General features: G+C 36.8%; 1 protein-coding gene across 1 annotated transcript in view; it reads left to right on the top strand.

Annotated features, from left to right (window-relative positions):
- The window catches only part of FAM91A1 (family with sequence similarity 91 member A1), a 50,537-nt gene extending 36,130 nt beyond the window's left edge, over nucleotides 1-14,407 (top strand). Inside the window, exons 19-24 of the mRNA XM_056109868.1 lie at nucleotides 2,277-2,349; nucleotides 4,461-4,610; nucleotides 5,897-6,001; nucleotides 6,407-6,530; nucleotides 7,897-7,966; nucleotides 11,521-14,407. Of these exons, the coding sequence (XP_055965843.1) occupies nucleotides 2,277-2,349; nucleotides 4,461-4,610; nucleotides 5,897-6,001; nucleotides 6,407-6,530; nucleotides 7,897-7,966; nucleotides 11,521-11,709 (711 nt within the window). The 3' untranslated portion in view covers nucleotides 11,710-14,407. The remainder of the gene's footprint in view (nucleotides 1-2,276; nucleotides 2,350-4,460; nucleotides 4,611-5,896; nucleotides 6,002-6,406; nucleotides 6,531-7,896; nucleotides 7,967-11,520) is intronic.
- The last annotated feature ends 701 nt before the right edge of the window (nucleotides 14,408-15,108 follow it).

The following is a 15,108-nucleotide window of genomic DNA, read 5'->3' as shown; positions in this document are numbered from 1 at the left end:
TGAAACAATCACTTTTGGGTTATTATATTAACAACCATAATCTGGCTTGTGCTCAGTTGCAGTTGAATATCAATACTTTGTAACTTCTGAAGTTGAACGTGAGGGATGGTAGCTGAGTTTTCAGTCCTGGCCATTGATTGTGTAGGGACGGTAGCCATGTGGATGTTCAAGTTAGGACCTGGGTTTAATGTGTTTAAAAGAGTTAAAAAACAAACCTCCATTGAGATATAATTCACATACTATTAACCAGTTGAAATTAATACAATTCAGCGGTTGATTTTAGTGTACTAAGTATCTACAGCTGTCATCATGTTCAACATTTTAGTTCTTTCAAAAAGAAACCCTGTAACTTTAGTTCTTAGTTCTCTATTCCTCATCTGCCTCTTCTGTATTCCCAGTCTTCCAGCCCCAAAGAACTGTAATTTTGTGTCTTTGTAATATTTGTTTTGGGCATTTAATGTACTTGAAATCATATCTATCTAGTGTTTTGTGACTGGCTTCTTTTCACTTTATAGAGTATTTTTAGGGTTTTACCATGTGCCTTGTATCATTACTATATTCTTGTTAATGACCAAATAATATTTCCAGTATCAGTAAAGCATCCTCTGTTTATTCACTCATCAGTTGATTGATTTTTGGGTTTCTCCTACCTATTGACCATCATGAATAATAGACACTCTATAAACATTATGTTCAGGGTTTTTGTAGGGGCTTATTTTAATTTCTCTTGGGACTCTTGTCAAGGACCTGAGGTAACTTTTCCGTGTTTAATGATCTAGGTTTGGCTATTTTTTAAAGTGGCTACACCATTTTATATTCGTACCACCACTTGAAATTACCTTAGATTTTTATTACAACCAATTTGATGTCGGTTGAAGTGTTACTGTGCTTTTGATGTTTTATTTTCCTGATGTTGTTAAAACTTTTTCCCTGAGATGTTTGTGCTGTGTGCCATGTTATAGATATTCCTCTTTTACTTAGTTTCCCATATATAAAATGGAGATGAAGATACCAAGTACATAATATCAGAGTAGTGGTGAGCTCATGGTGTGAGATGAGCAGTATGTAGTGAGAGGATTGCTGGTTGAGATGAGGCTGTATGTGTGAAATACACAGCACACCTTCTGGTACATAATTGGCTTTCGGTGAAGAGTTCATTAGTTCATCTATGATTGTATGTGCCATCTCTGTGCTTATTGATGAAGATGTGCAGTTAAGACATGGTCTGTCCCCATGAGACTTAGGTCTGGTGGGAGGAGCTGTAGGCAGTGTGGTGGTGGTGTTGGGTGCTGAACGGACAGCGATGATGGTTCAAGCATTGAAGAGAATCTCAATGATTCTCCAGTGTTACATTTTATTTTATGATACTCAGTGTGCATAGTTAAATTCTTTATTTTACAAATTATAAAATCAAAAACAAACTTTGAAATTAAAACTTTAACATACATTGAAAGTGATAAGGTGAAGCAATTATTTTTACTATGGGAGTGGGCTGGTAAGATTCAAAGACAAAAAAAATTTAATTCTTAAATATATAGCATACTTACATGACTCAAAAATAAATTGTTCAAAGATATAGAGAAAAGGATCACTGCCCTTCTAACGTAGTTGACCCACTTCTTTCTCCCCCTCTCTCCTCCAAATGAGATAACCACAGCATTAGTTTCTTCCTTGCCCCTCTAAAGTTTGTTTGTGAGCAGTTCACATGAGGTGCCCCTTCTTCCAACTTAGCAGTTGGAGAGTGTGTAAATTGCTTCCCGTTCTCTTTTGCAGCTGCAATGAAAATATTACTTACTTAGCCAGTCTGTCTTCTATTATGGGCATTTTGGTTGTTTCCAGTTACAAGATATGTAATTGGAATGATGAAGTAAATAAAAGGTTATGTATTTTTTCAAGGCAAATTCTTGAGTTTCGTATTCTTAGTACATGATATGCCAGGTGATTATATGAGAATTCTTCCTTAACTTTTTCAGAACTGTAGCCAAACCTTGTGTGAGTGTACTGAATCTCCTCCGAGTCTTCACTGAACTAACATCTTATTTTCCTGTTAAATCAGCCTCCTTTAGCCCATAAACTCAACTTGAGGCATATTGCCTCATAGGTTTTTTAATCGGATAAGATTGTCTTGTTGTTGGACAATGTTGAAATTTGTTGACATTTTTTAAATGAGTTAATGTGAATGCATCATCACATGATATGATCTTACTGTTTGAAAGTCTGTTACCGGAAATGCAGGGTTTTCATATCCTTTTCACCTTGTGTTTCATCACGTTTAGGGACATGGTTTGCATGGGATAGGAGAAACTGTCCACATACCGTTTCCATTTGATGAAACAGAACTACAAGGAGGTACCTTACTTTTGAATTGTAATCGGTTGACTTATGTATCAGTCATCTTTGTCAACAACTTGGTGGAAAATAGTAGGAAATGAAGTCTTAGGGGCTGGAGTGATAGTAAAATGAGTAGGTCACTTGCTTGCATGTGATCAGCCCGGGTTTGACCCATGGCATCCTGCATGGTCCCTGAAGCCCACCAGGACTAACCCCTGTGCAAAAAGCCAGGAGTAAGCCCTGATCATTGTAGGTATTTTAGATGTCGACCAAACACCAAAAAAAATTCTTTTTATAAAGTTTTAAATTTTCAGTTCTAGTATAGTAACTACCATTCTGTTTTTAAAGAAAGTCAGTATGGGTTAGTTTTCCCATCATATGCCTTTTCTTATCAAGAGCCAATTGAGGACCTCTTAGGTTTCTTCCTATTTTTCCTAGAAAGAACAAATTGTTGAGGACCTTTGTTGGAATATGAGTCTGCCTTAGAGATAAAGAGAATAAGCAAATACCTGTCTAGGTGAATGAGTAAGTTTCCGCTCTGTTTAAGATTAGGGAATAGGAGGAGTCACATAAAGGATTTTGTCCTCAGAAAGTCACTTTTTTTTTTTTTTGGCTAAGATGTAGTGTTCTTTTTCACGGCCTTTTAAGAAGACATTTTTAGAAATCGAGGCTAGTGAACATTTTTGCGCGATTTCATAACATTCTCACTGATAAATTGTGGGTTTTTTTTTTTTTTAGTTAGGATTTGAGTGGATGTAATATTTGAGAGAAATTCACCTACTTAGAATCAAGAAGGGAAAGCTAAAGGTGAATGTGAACTAGAGTATGTTTGGTGAAAGGTGCTCAGAATATTTTTTTTTTAATTTTTTAATCTAGATTTTAATTTTAAACTGTAAAGTCAATATCAATTGAAAAAGAGACACAATGTATTTCTTTTAGGCCACTTTTCCTACAAAGTTTGTCTAAGTACACTTGGAGAATATGCAGAATTTCTTTTTAAGCAAACTCTTTCTACCCTTTGTCTAGTGTAGAAGATACCTTTACTGTTAATTACTAAATCATATTTAAAAGAAAATTTTCTTATTAAAAATAATGTATGCATATAACACAGTGTTTTCTGCTTCTGTAAAGCAGTTTTTCTTTGTATTACCTCTTTTTCTGGTCTTAGAACTATATTACATGGGATTTTAGAGAATAAATGGCTCAAGTCACTTAAGTCATCAATTCATAAAACAACTTAGGGTTCTTCCAAAATGACTTTAGTCACCATTGTACCCCTTTTCTGTGAAGAGAAAAGGAAATGGATTTTTGTAAATATCTCTTTCCTTTTCATATGGTTGAACTTCAGAACGGCTTTTTTGAATTTAAGGTGCTCTTTTCGGCTCTCATGAATAAATGTACTCAACATTTGAAAAAGATAGATTTCTTTTTTTTGGAAATAAAAGCCCCTATTTAAAAATTAGCATTTCTTTGGAGCTATACTTTGCTATTTCATCCTTTGATACCATATAAATTCTATGTACAAAACAGTTGTTCACATAAGATACATAATCTTAAGTTAATGAAAATTGAGTGATGGTTCTCTTTAACCTTGGAATTACTTTGTGAATTTTTTTTAAAAAAGAGGAATTTTCATATTTTGGTATTGAGCATCTTTCTGTTTCAAATATTTATGAGAACATGGCCTAATGTTTAAATAATTATTGAGATGATTTCAAGTAAATTGATAGTTGTTAAAGCAAGTAATTTCATTTTAAGAATAGTTTGAATTTCCTTAAATATTTGTCAATATGTATATTTAATACATGTCCCAGTAGAATATTTTACCAAGTAAAGATCTGAGACAGAACTACAAAGATAAGCATAAAAATTTGCCACTGACTGGCCCAATTGCTTATTTAGCAAATAATTAGTTGCAATACATCAAATACTTCCCTCTTGAAGGTTATAAATATGTCTTGTATGTGCAGTATCCTTTTGCTTTCATGGATATTACTTCATTAGACTCGATTTTAATACATTAGATATCAGTGTCATACTAAGAATTATTTGATAAAATGGAAGTATACTTAACTTTTGGTATTATGTTATAAAATCTCTTAAAATGTGATGTCAACTCTTTATTTTAGAGTTTACTCGTGTCAATATGGGTGTCCACAAGGCATTGCAATTATTACGGAGCAAAGTGGACTTACAGCACTTTTGTGGATATGTGACCATGTTGAATGCTTCTAGCCAGCTTGCGAACAGAAAACTCAGCGATGCTTCTGATGAGAGAGGTTGGCCTACAATTGAGTTTAAATTAAGAGTAATACATTCTTAATGCTTAAAAAGCAGGGTGATCCTTGGGGATTTTTAATTTTTTAAATTTCTTCTGTGAGGGTAGGAAATACTGTGACATCCTTTGGACTTATACCTGTTCATATGGATTATTCACTAAGGAAACATTTCTCTTGGATTGTGTGTCATTGACTGGTCTGAGTTTCTTGGTTTGAAATTTTGAGGGAAAGTGATTATTGCTAGTCCTCCAGCGGATTGGTTGTCTTGGTTTTCTTTGGATGGGGTATCTTTTCCTCGCCTATTTCCTATGGCCAGAGCACTTGTGTGCCTTTCAACAATAAACTACCAGTTATGGCAGTGGCATTTTTCAGAGAAGTCGCCTTTAGGTTTGGCAGTCATTTCTAAGTGTGTTTACTATAGCCGTTTTTTTTTTTAATTTTAGTTTTCTACAAAAAATACTTGCTTCAGTGCTAGAGATACTCAAATCGGTAGATACTCATTTTATTTCAATGAATAAAACAATAGCTGGGGAAACAGGCAAGCAAATCAACTGTTGGTGTGCAGTGTTGAATGACTGCTATGGGGGACTGGAGAGATAGTACAGCAGGCAGAGTGGCGTTTGCCTTGCCAGGTTCACTCCCTGGCATCCCATATGATCTCCTGAGCAGCACCAGGAGTAATTTCTGAATGCAGAACCTGGAGTAACCCCATCGCCCAGGTGGGGCCTCAAGATAAGACTGCCAGGGAAGTGTACTGTGACTTAAAGTGCTGTACAGAAGCACAGCGGAGGCACTTCTCGGTCCCATGAAACTATCAGAGAGGGCCTCTTAGAGAACATAGAACTGGAAATGAGGTTTGGAAAAATGACAGAAGTTGATAGATCTTGAGAAAATAGCAGCCCTTCAGGAAAATGAGTTGGCCGAATGACAGGATTGGCCAAAAGAAAGGATTTATCAAACAGTAGATGAGAGTAAAGGAAGAGAGTTAGAGAACTTTGAAGAGGAAGAACATAATCAAATTGCATATTTCCACAGGAAAGGAAGTGATTTTCTGATGTAAGTGAAAGCCTAAACTCATGTTCTGCCCTTGGAATCTTATTTCAGTATGTCTAGGTTTCACAACTTCAGCAGTTTGGATTTTGAGTTGGCGAAGTTACAAAAGCAATCCTGTGTCTTGTAGGATATGTAGCAACCTCAGAGAGCACAATAGCCTTTCATGTAGGATTTATTTATGACTTATGCTAACTACCAGAGTACTAATAAAGAGTATGTTCTTTAATTAAAAGGAGAACATGATTTGGCTTCTGGCTCAGATGTAAATGGCAGTACAGAGTCATTTGAAATGGTCATTGAGGAAGTAACTGTAGATTCAACCGCAAAGCAAAATTCGGGTAAGGTTTTAAAAATTATGCAGTCTTTGATTTTTGAGTTTTTTTTAATGTCATTTGTTTTCTCTTACTATGCTAATGAAACTTTTCAATTATGTATTTTCTGGGAATACTGATTAAATCCCAGAACTGTGACCCAAGAATAATAAGTACAGTTTTATTCTTCCTGTGTTAAATATTTTTATTTAGTTTTTCATCTTTTTTAATCAGATAGTATTTTCAGCATCTGATAAAAGCTTTGTGCCAGAAACATTTCCAGAGTTGGAGATGTACTTACTCCGTCCCTGCCTGTGTAGGCTGTTAGTGGCTATCTCTTGGGTAGAACCAGTCGTTCAGTTAAGGAGCCCTCATCAGTCACAATCAAAGTGAGTATCTGTATGGTTAATGAGTTCGTGTGTCCTTTTGTAGTTGCTACAACAGAAGCCGATTGGGTTCCTCTGGAGCTGTGCTTTGGAATTCCACTGTTCAGCTCTGACTTAAACCGAAAAGTGTGTAGAAAAATTGCTACACATGGCCTTTGCAGAAAAGAGAGGTGAGTGTTTATATTCATCGTCATCTTTTCATCTACTAGGATTTGGAGCCCTCAGTAGTTGATACAGCTTAATTTTAATTTTTTTCCACACATGACCGCAGGAATTGCTTGTATATATATATATATATATATATATTGACTAAGTTTCAGCAGCTTGTATATTTGGCATATGCCAACATGTATTTTAATTACATTAGCATGTTAATTAGCGTGCTTTTGTTATGTTATGGTTTGCTGAGATTGTGGTGAAATGACATGCTTATAGGTGATTAGGAACTTTTGCTTTTTTTTTTTTTTTTTTTTTGCTTTTTGGGTCACACCCGGCGATGCTCAGGGGTTACTCCTGACTCATGCACTCAGGAATCGCTCCCAGCAGTGCTCAGGGGACCATATGGGATGCTGGGAATCGAACCTGTGTCGGCCATTTTGGCTGCGTGCAAGGCAAACGCCCTACCCGCTGTGCTATCGCTCCAGCCCCCCTTTTTGCTTTTTTAAGTAAATAACATACACAGACTCAAGTTTTATTTGCAGTCATTATATTTTTTTTTGTGGCGATGTAGATGAGTATCTGAATTTCCTTCCTGTCATATGGTTTTTAAAGTGAGCTTGAATTAGTTATCAGATGTCATGCAGGTGGCCCCCATATGTCCTCTCTGGTCCCTTGGGGATGATTAGCAAGAGAGAATGTCATGGTCAGGTACATGGAGAGGTGATAGTACAGAGCACAGGAACTTCTTTATTTAGGAAAACAAACTTTATAACATAGTAAATTATTTACATTACTAAACTGGCTTCATGTAGGTTCTATCCGAAATTTACTCAATTTGCAAATAACTTCAACTGTGCTTTGAAAATAAAAAATAGTTATAAATCAAAAGTAGAAATGCATAACTTTAAATGAAGCTGCTTAAATTGTCACCTACTTACATATTTGACAAATACTAATTTATTATAGATGAATTGATGTATGTTATATCTGTTAGCCTTTTTCTCATGATGGTTTTTAAAACTAACTTGTATGTTTGATGTTTGTGTCATATTTATCATCCCTCAGAGTTCTTACATTTGTTTTAAAGATTTTGTTTATAACATTCTGTTTATTGATGGCTTTAAATTTATTTTATTGGCAGGAATATTTCATATTGTTGTATATGTTTAAATTAAAAACAAAATTTTTAATAATTACTCCATGTTAAAACAGGTAGGAATTGCATTCACAAGCATTGCATTTAGGTTTCTTAAAATTTTATGTGATTAGTAAGGATATACATACAAATATATACATATTTCATTTGCTAAAATTAAACTCTGTGAGATACTTGATTTTGTTATTAAATTAAAAAATTTCCTCCTCCCTTTTTTCTAGCCTTCAAGACCTTTTACATTCCAGTAGAAAACTCTCCCTACAAGTCCTTAACTTTGTTCACTCATTCCAGGTAACAAAACCTAATAAATATAAATTATTTTATGTAGAGCTATAAAGAATGCAGAAGACGTCTTAATCTCTTTGGTACACTTGCAAGATGTGAAATAAGCACTGACTATTATGATTACTGGTTTTTAAACACATTCAGCTGTACTCAGGACTTTCTCCTGGTCCTGTGCTCACACCTGGCAGGGCTTAGGGGACTGTATGTCATGTTGGGCTTGAACTTGGGTTGGCCTTGTTCACAGCAAATGCGCTACTGTTGCTCCCGCACCCTTAAGCATTCATTTTAATTGATAAATGAACATACTTAGATTCAGGAAATAACGGTTTACCTCTGATTTCATTGTCTGGCCTTGAGTTGAAAGCAGTGTTACACAAAGTGGGCAATATGCCCTCCGCCCTGCCCTTCAAGGGTGGGCTGGAATGCTAGGTGAGCTGTAGTATGGTAGTAGCCTGGGGCTTAGTTTCGGGGAGGAGTCGTGCTCTCTCTCTTTTTGCTCAAAGGAGGTAGATTTCTAGGAGCCACTGAGAGATTTTTGTTCTTATTTTTTCTGAAAAGGGGTGGTAGGCCAAAAGAAGTTTGGGAGCCTTTGGTGAACTCTTGGTTCTATGCCACTAGCTCAATAGAAACGTATTCAGCACCTATTATGGGCCACACTCCTATAAGGTACTGGTTTGTAGTTGTAATCCCCCTCCTGAATTACTGCAGTTAGTGTTTTTGTGGCTGAGATGGGGTTGTCTGTGTAAAAAACATTGGTTTAGACCATTGTTCCCCCAAATGATAATTGTCCTCATGGGGGCTGCTGACATGATTCAGGGGGGTGATAGGAGCCTCAGGTGGAACTGGGGTTGCTTTCTGTTTATTCACTGGAGGAAGGCAGATGGGGTCTTTTTTTTTTTACCATTTTTTTTTTACTTATGCCAAGTAAGTTTAGGTACTTTGCTCTAGACTTTTGTCTTATTAGGAGGGAAAGAACGCCTTAGGTATGATTTGTAGATAAACTTTGACAGAATTTTCTCTCAGAATATCTGATCCAGCAGTATGAAGTCAGTAGTTTGGAACTTTTGCTTCATGGGTGTCTTCTGTGAATACTTGAATTTCTGCCAGAGCCTTTCTGGAGTGCTAGAGAAACAACGTGACCTACGCTGTTGAGCTTCCAGTGTTATACAAGATAATAGTCGGGAAATTTGAAGTCTGGAAGTAGACACTGGGATTGAAACAAACTCCTTCTAGTGTGAGGAGATGAGTACAGTGATAGAATTGATTTTAGGGATGTTACATAAACGGGAACCTAAAAGTTGGGAAGAAGATTTCAGACAGAGCTTAGGATATGCGAAGACCCTGTGTCAGGACGATCTCTGTTCAGGGAGACTCATCTCTTATGGCATAATCTGCCTTGTGAAAGAGCCATAACTGCAGGGGATGGTGGCACTTCTATAGAGGATATTAAAGAATTTTCACCTTATATTGAGTATACCAAGGGAAGTCTTTATTTTTCTTTGGGGTGAGAGATTGGGTCATTCCCAGGATTATTCAGTGGCTACTCCTGACTCTGCTCAGGAGCAACCCTTATCCAAACCACCATCTCCTTTGCAAAAAAAGAAAAGGTTTAAACAGTTTCTCTTTGAACTCAGGTCACATGCATATAAAGCAAGTACTACTTTTATCCCTTGTACTATTTTTAAGTAGTACCTCTTATACTGTGTCTGAAAGTGTAAGCTTTTAGACAGTGGAATGGCATTGCCTTAGATGAATTATTTTTAAAAGTTTATTATTAAGGGATAGATTAAAAGAGGACAAACAAAAACACCATCAGCTCTAAGACTGTTGTAATAGTGAAGTTAGTTGAGGATTTGTCTTCCTTAAAAATGATGGCGACGGCTGGAGTGGTAGTACAGCGGGTAGGGCGTTTGCCTTGCACGCGGCTGACCTGGGTTCGAGTCCCAGCATCCCATATTGTCCCTCGAGCACCTCCAGGAGTAATTCCTGAGTGCAACAGCCAGGAGTAGCTCCTGTGTGCTGCTGGGTGTGACCCAAAAAGCAAAAAGAAAAAATTATGGTGGTGGGGGCAGACTTAGGAGTCAGACTGGTACTGATGTCAGGGTGTCGGTGAAGTCAGCCCGGTGTCAACATGTTATCCAAACTATAAGAATTTAAATTTTAAAAAAATTGAGTGCCAAGAAGGGTTGGGGTGGGGACAGGGAGGGAACCTTGGATCATTAGGTGTTGGATACTGACACTGATGTGAAATTTTGGTTTATTTTGTTTTGGGGCCATCCCAGTGGTGCTCAGGTACTCCTGGTGATGCTCAGGGAACCCTGTGTGGTGCCAGGGGTCCAACATTGTTTGGCCACTTATAAGACAAGCGCCCTACCCTGCTCCAGCCCTGGTGGTGGGTTTGCAGTTGGAACATTGTATACCTGAAGCTCTATTATCAGTAGCACTGTAACACTGTCCTCCCGTTGTTCATTGATTTACTCGAACGGGCCCAGTAACGTCTCCATTGTGAAACTTGTTGTTACTGTGTTTGGCATATCATATATATAAAAATATATACATATATATACATATATATATATACATATACATATATAGGGCTGGAGCGATAGCACAGTAGGTAGAGCATTTGCCTTGCACGCGGCTGACCTGGCCTATCCAAGTTCGATTTCTCCGCTCTTCTCAGAGAGCCGGGCAAGCTACCGAGAGTATCTCGCCTGCATGGCAAAGCCTGGCAAGCTGCCCATGAATTATTTGATATTATCAATAACTTAATAAAATAACAATGAATAAAAATACAAAAATTACAACTGGGGCTGGAAAAAGAACTCGTTCCCCAGCACCACCAGGCCACACAAAAAGACTATAATAATCTTTTGTAAAAGATTATAATAAAATTTACACATATCACTAGAAAAAGTTTATGACACATAAGTTCTGTTATACCAGTAAATATGCATATTAGAACCCCCCAATTTTTTTTAAACCCCCAAGAGAAGAGGGCAGGTAAGGTGGAAGTTTTTTGGGGTTTTTTTGTTTTTGTTGTTTTTTGGGTCACACCTGACGATGCTTAGGGGTTACTCCTGGCTTTGCACTCAGGAATCACTCCTGGCAGGGCTCAGGGGACCATATGGGATGGTGGGAATTGAACCCGGGTCGGCCGCGTGCAAGGCAAATGCCCTAGCCACTGTGCTATCACTCCAGCCCCAAGGTGAAAGTTTTGAGTTGGAGACTGGGGAGAAATCTGTGGTCAACTTGGAAACCTGGGAACCCTGGCGGTTGTTGCTCTTGCTTTTGTAGATTGTGAGGTTTTTAGGGGGTGCCCAAGAACTCTTTGTTCTTCCTTAGCTCGGAGCCTCTTCGTGTCGGCTCAACCACCACAGCCTGACTCTTAGTGATCACTTTTACACCTCTTAATCCCAAATCATTGTTCTTGGGGTTCGTGGAGAGGATCTTCGCTTCACCCACAGGACCTTGCGTTTCATACACTTCTCTCAGCTGTAATTAGTGGTTTGGATGAAGTGCTGACTAGAGAATCTTCCTCTTGTTTCTTCGTCTTCCAGGAAGGTGCTTCCCCATTGGATCTTCACACAGAGGCCAGCTTCTCAAGTTTGCTTTCCCAGTCGTCCTCCTCTGCCGATCTGGGGGTTCCTCTGCCTGCAAAGAACTTGATATTTAAAGATGGCATCTTATCAGAATGGAGTGGACGGTCACCCTCCTCACTTTTTGTCGCTAATCTCCATTTGCAATAATTCGGTTTCGCCATTCATTGCCCACACTTTATGCCTTTGTTCCTTTTAACATTAGCTTTATAGTGGCAGCCACCAAGAGGCGCCCTGCTGCTGCCAAGTGGGTCCTGCGTGACTGGTGCGACATGCTGGGGGGAGGGGGCAAGTGCTTCTGACCGCGCCCTGTTCCTGCACTTCCAAATGCAACAGAGCTTCTCAGCAGCTTGCACTGTATTTTTTACCTGGAGACAATCTGCATTTCTTTTTTAAAACTAACAATATACTTTATAGGCTTTATGATGACTGTTAAGTTTATCAACAGTCACTCTGAATATTGCAGTGGTAATTTTATATGTTAGTTTATCAAACATAAATCTTGTTTAATTTTATATTTTGTTACTTAACTCTTTGGGGGGGATCCTGGGGGAGAGGTGGACCTCTTCCTCTGAAAAGGTTTCTTGGTACGTAACGTGAAACTCTTTAACAGTGAACATCCAGGATCGAGAGATGATCCGTGGGGCATTAAGAATTTCTCTGGATGTCTGTAAATTATGTATATCAGCTGAGCATTGTTGGAGGTATGTAAATCAGCATAGCTGTGTATAGTTTAGCCTTGATTTTAAGGTCTTAACTCAGAATATGATTCTACATTGACATCTCATGAAAAGCTTTGGAAAACATTCTATTTTTTAAATAATGTTTATATGTGGACTTCTTTTACCATTCTCTTTGGGCTTTATATTTTCAGAGTCTCTATGGAAAAAAACAAAATTTATTTTCCACTCATAACTGTGCCTGCTGTGCATTTCACCCAGACTCACTTTTTGTTTTGTAGCTTTACCAGTGAATTGTTCAGAGATTGAATTTTATGTTTTCAAACCAAGGATTGTGATTTTTAGGTTATGATTAGATATTAGCGGCATTAAGTCTGTATCTTCTGATCAAAACTCTTAATTATAAACCTCTTTGAAGACCTCATTACTCAATATGGGTTTTAAATTCATGTGAATAGTTTTGGGAGGAAATGATAAAATATTATTTTCACATGTTTCTTGAGTCATTGATTCTTTTAGTATCTCAAGTACTAGAATAATTGGAATCATTTTTTAGATTTTTCAATTTACCTTCCTTGGGAAGTTTGTGCAGTGTTAGCTTTTCTCATAGGATAATATGGTTTGTTAGTTTAAAACTGTAACCAAATGATCCAGTCAAACATGTATTTAAGACTTTAGAACTAAATTAACCTAAACATCTTTGCTGATAACTTTTGTTCTTTATAGAACTAATGTTTGTGTACTTAGCATACTTCTGGAAATATATATGCCTTTCTTAAAGCGGTTAAAAGAACCATGCACTCAATACCATGGCTTCCCTGTAGAATTGAAATTTTGGGGACAGGTTACTTGTGGCACGTTCAGTGCTGTGTTTGCGGTAAATGCGGTAACACTTAAGTTTTCTACTTTGGCTCATATGAAGTAGATACCAAGTGTTTATTATGTGTTTGTCTGTAAAACAAAAAAATACCAATAGTAAAATAATTTCTTATGACTGTGAATCACCCATTTATTTTTCCAATTATTGATATTGTACATTCCCAGTGCAATTGATTAGGTATGTATGTAGCTTCTACAGTTTTCAACCAAAATTTTTAACTTTCATTAATTCAATCAGGGCTCTTTAATCTCATCTTTATTTGCTTTGTTTGAGTTAACTGTATTATTCCTCTGTTAGTAGTTGAAAACATACTGTAATAACATGTACACTAATAAAGAATTGAATATTTTTAGTCGTTTGCAGTGAACCCCAGTGGCGAATTTAGGGCGTGAAATGTGGGAGTGATTTGCTGCTCTTTTTCTCTTCAGAGATAAGAAGAGAGAGATAAAACCCAGTAATGATCATGAATTTTGGGGAAAGTTACTGAAAAAACATTAGGTCATATCTGGTTTCTCTAATGACTAAGGAAAGACTGATTCCTAGCTAAAAAGCCTCTCTCTTAAGTAGAGAAAGTCTGCTTTTTATTTCGAGCTGATATGAAAGCTGCTTTTGTGCTTTGCCTGTGAATTTGGCTGTTTCATTCAGATGTTAACTCACATTAGGCCCTCTCTCCTAAATCTTAAATGTTGATCCAGTTCACAAAAGGTAAATTTAAAATACAGTCTTTATTATTTACCAAAGATGTATGAAAATGTGTTATCAATTCTTTGTGTGTGTGCAAATGTTTAAAGTATTTTCATTATACTTTGGGCTGCCTTTCCACTCCCCCAACCCCCACCTGATATTCTCTAGTGTAGCTTAAACCACAGCAAATATTTTTTAGAAACCAAGAGAAAAAAAGATATCAAAAAGGGCATAGAATTTAATATGGTACAGTTTCACCATTCAGGCGGTCAAAAGACCTGCAAGTTTAAGTCATTAAAGAATAATGCTCATCTGATTTTGTTTTAAAATATGTAATCAGATGATTTGGAGGGTTTTTGGGGGGTGGGTGTGGATTCTTTTATTTGATGTTTTTAGTTTTCTCTGCCACATATTCATGTTTCTCTTTTCAGTGTTTCAAAATACAGTTTGTATTGAGAGATTTTAACGTATCAAAACTGTAACCGAGTACAGTGGGTTGTTTTCTGTATGATGTTAATAGTATACAATGATATGTATAAAGTGTTGTCAATTTGATTGTTGACACATATACTATGTTTACAATAAACTGTGTTGTTGATCAATATACTGCTAATATGTGTCTAATCATCTCTAAGTCCCTTAATTCTAAGTTCAAGTTTTCAGTGCAATGGCTTTCTAGTATTTTTTTAAAAATTGCCCTTTTGGTTTTTTATAATAATTTCATATTTATAGCAATTTGGTTCCTTTTTTTCAGGGATTTCTTTAACACCGGAATATTTATAAGTAGTACTCCTGTGAGAAACAAATTGATTAATTTTCTAGTGTTTAAATTCTTTGATTTTTTTTTATCATTAGACTTAACACTCTCCATTAAAATACCCTTTCTAAGTAACATAGTTCAACATCTATTCCCCACTCCACTGAGATCATGTTATGCCTTTTTAAGACAGATTCACTTGTTTCTGCATTACATCTGGAATTTCTCTTGCTATTCCAGTTAATTTTTTTTTCCATACCGTAAAATTACTCTGTATGAGATTTGATAAATATAAAATCATGGATCTGCTATTCAGTGCTATAGAGAATCGTTCATAAATCATGACTCCTAATTCTTTGTCTTCAGCCTTGCACCCACTTCAATAAACACCTGTTTGCCATCCTGTTAATTTTGCTTTTTCACTTTTTTCCTAAATACCATATAAATAGTAAAATTGTGCAGTTCCTGGCCTTTTGAGTGGCTTCTTTAGCATAGCAAAGTGCATTTTAAATTCATGTATGATTCCATAGATTATATTGCTTTGCACC

The sequence above is a fragment of the Sorex fumeus genome, unplaced genomic scaffold, assembly GCF_029834395.1.
Source record: "Sorex fumeus unplaced genomic scaffold, SorFum_2.1 ptg000002l, whole genome shotgun sequence".
NCBI classification, from domain to species: domain Eukaryota; kingdom Metazoa; phylum Chordata; class Mammalia; order Eulipotyphla; family Soricidae; genus Sorex; species Sorex fumeus.
This window is presented reverse-complemented; position numbering and strand designations above follow the sequence as displayed.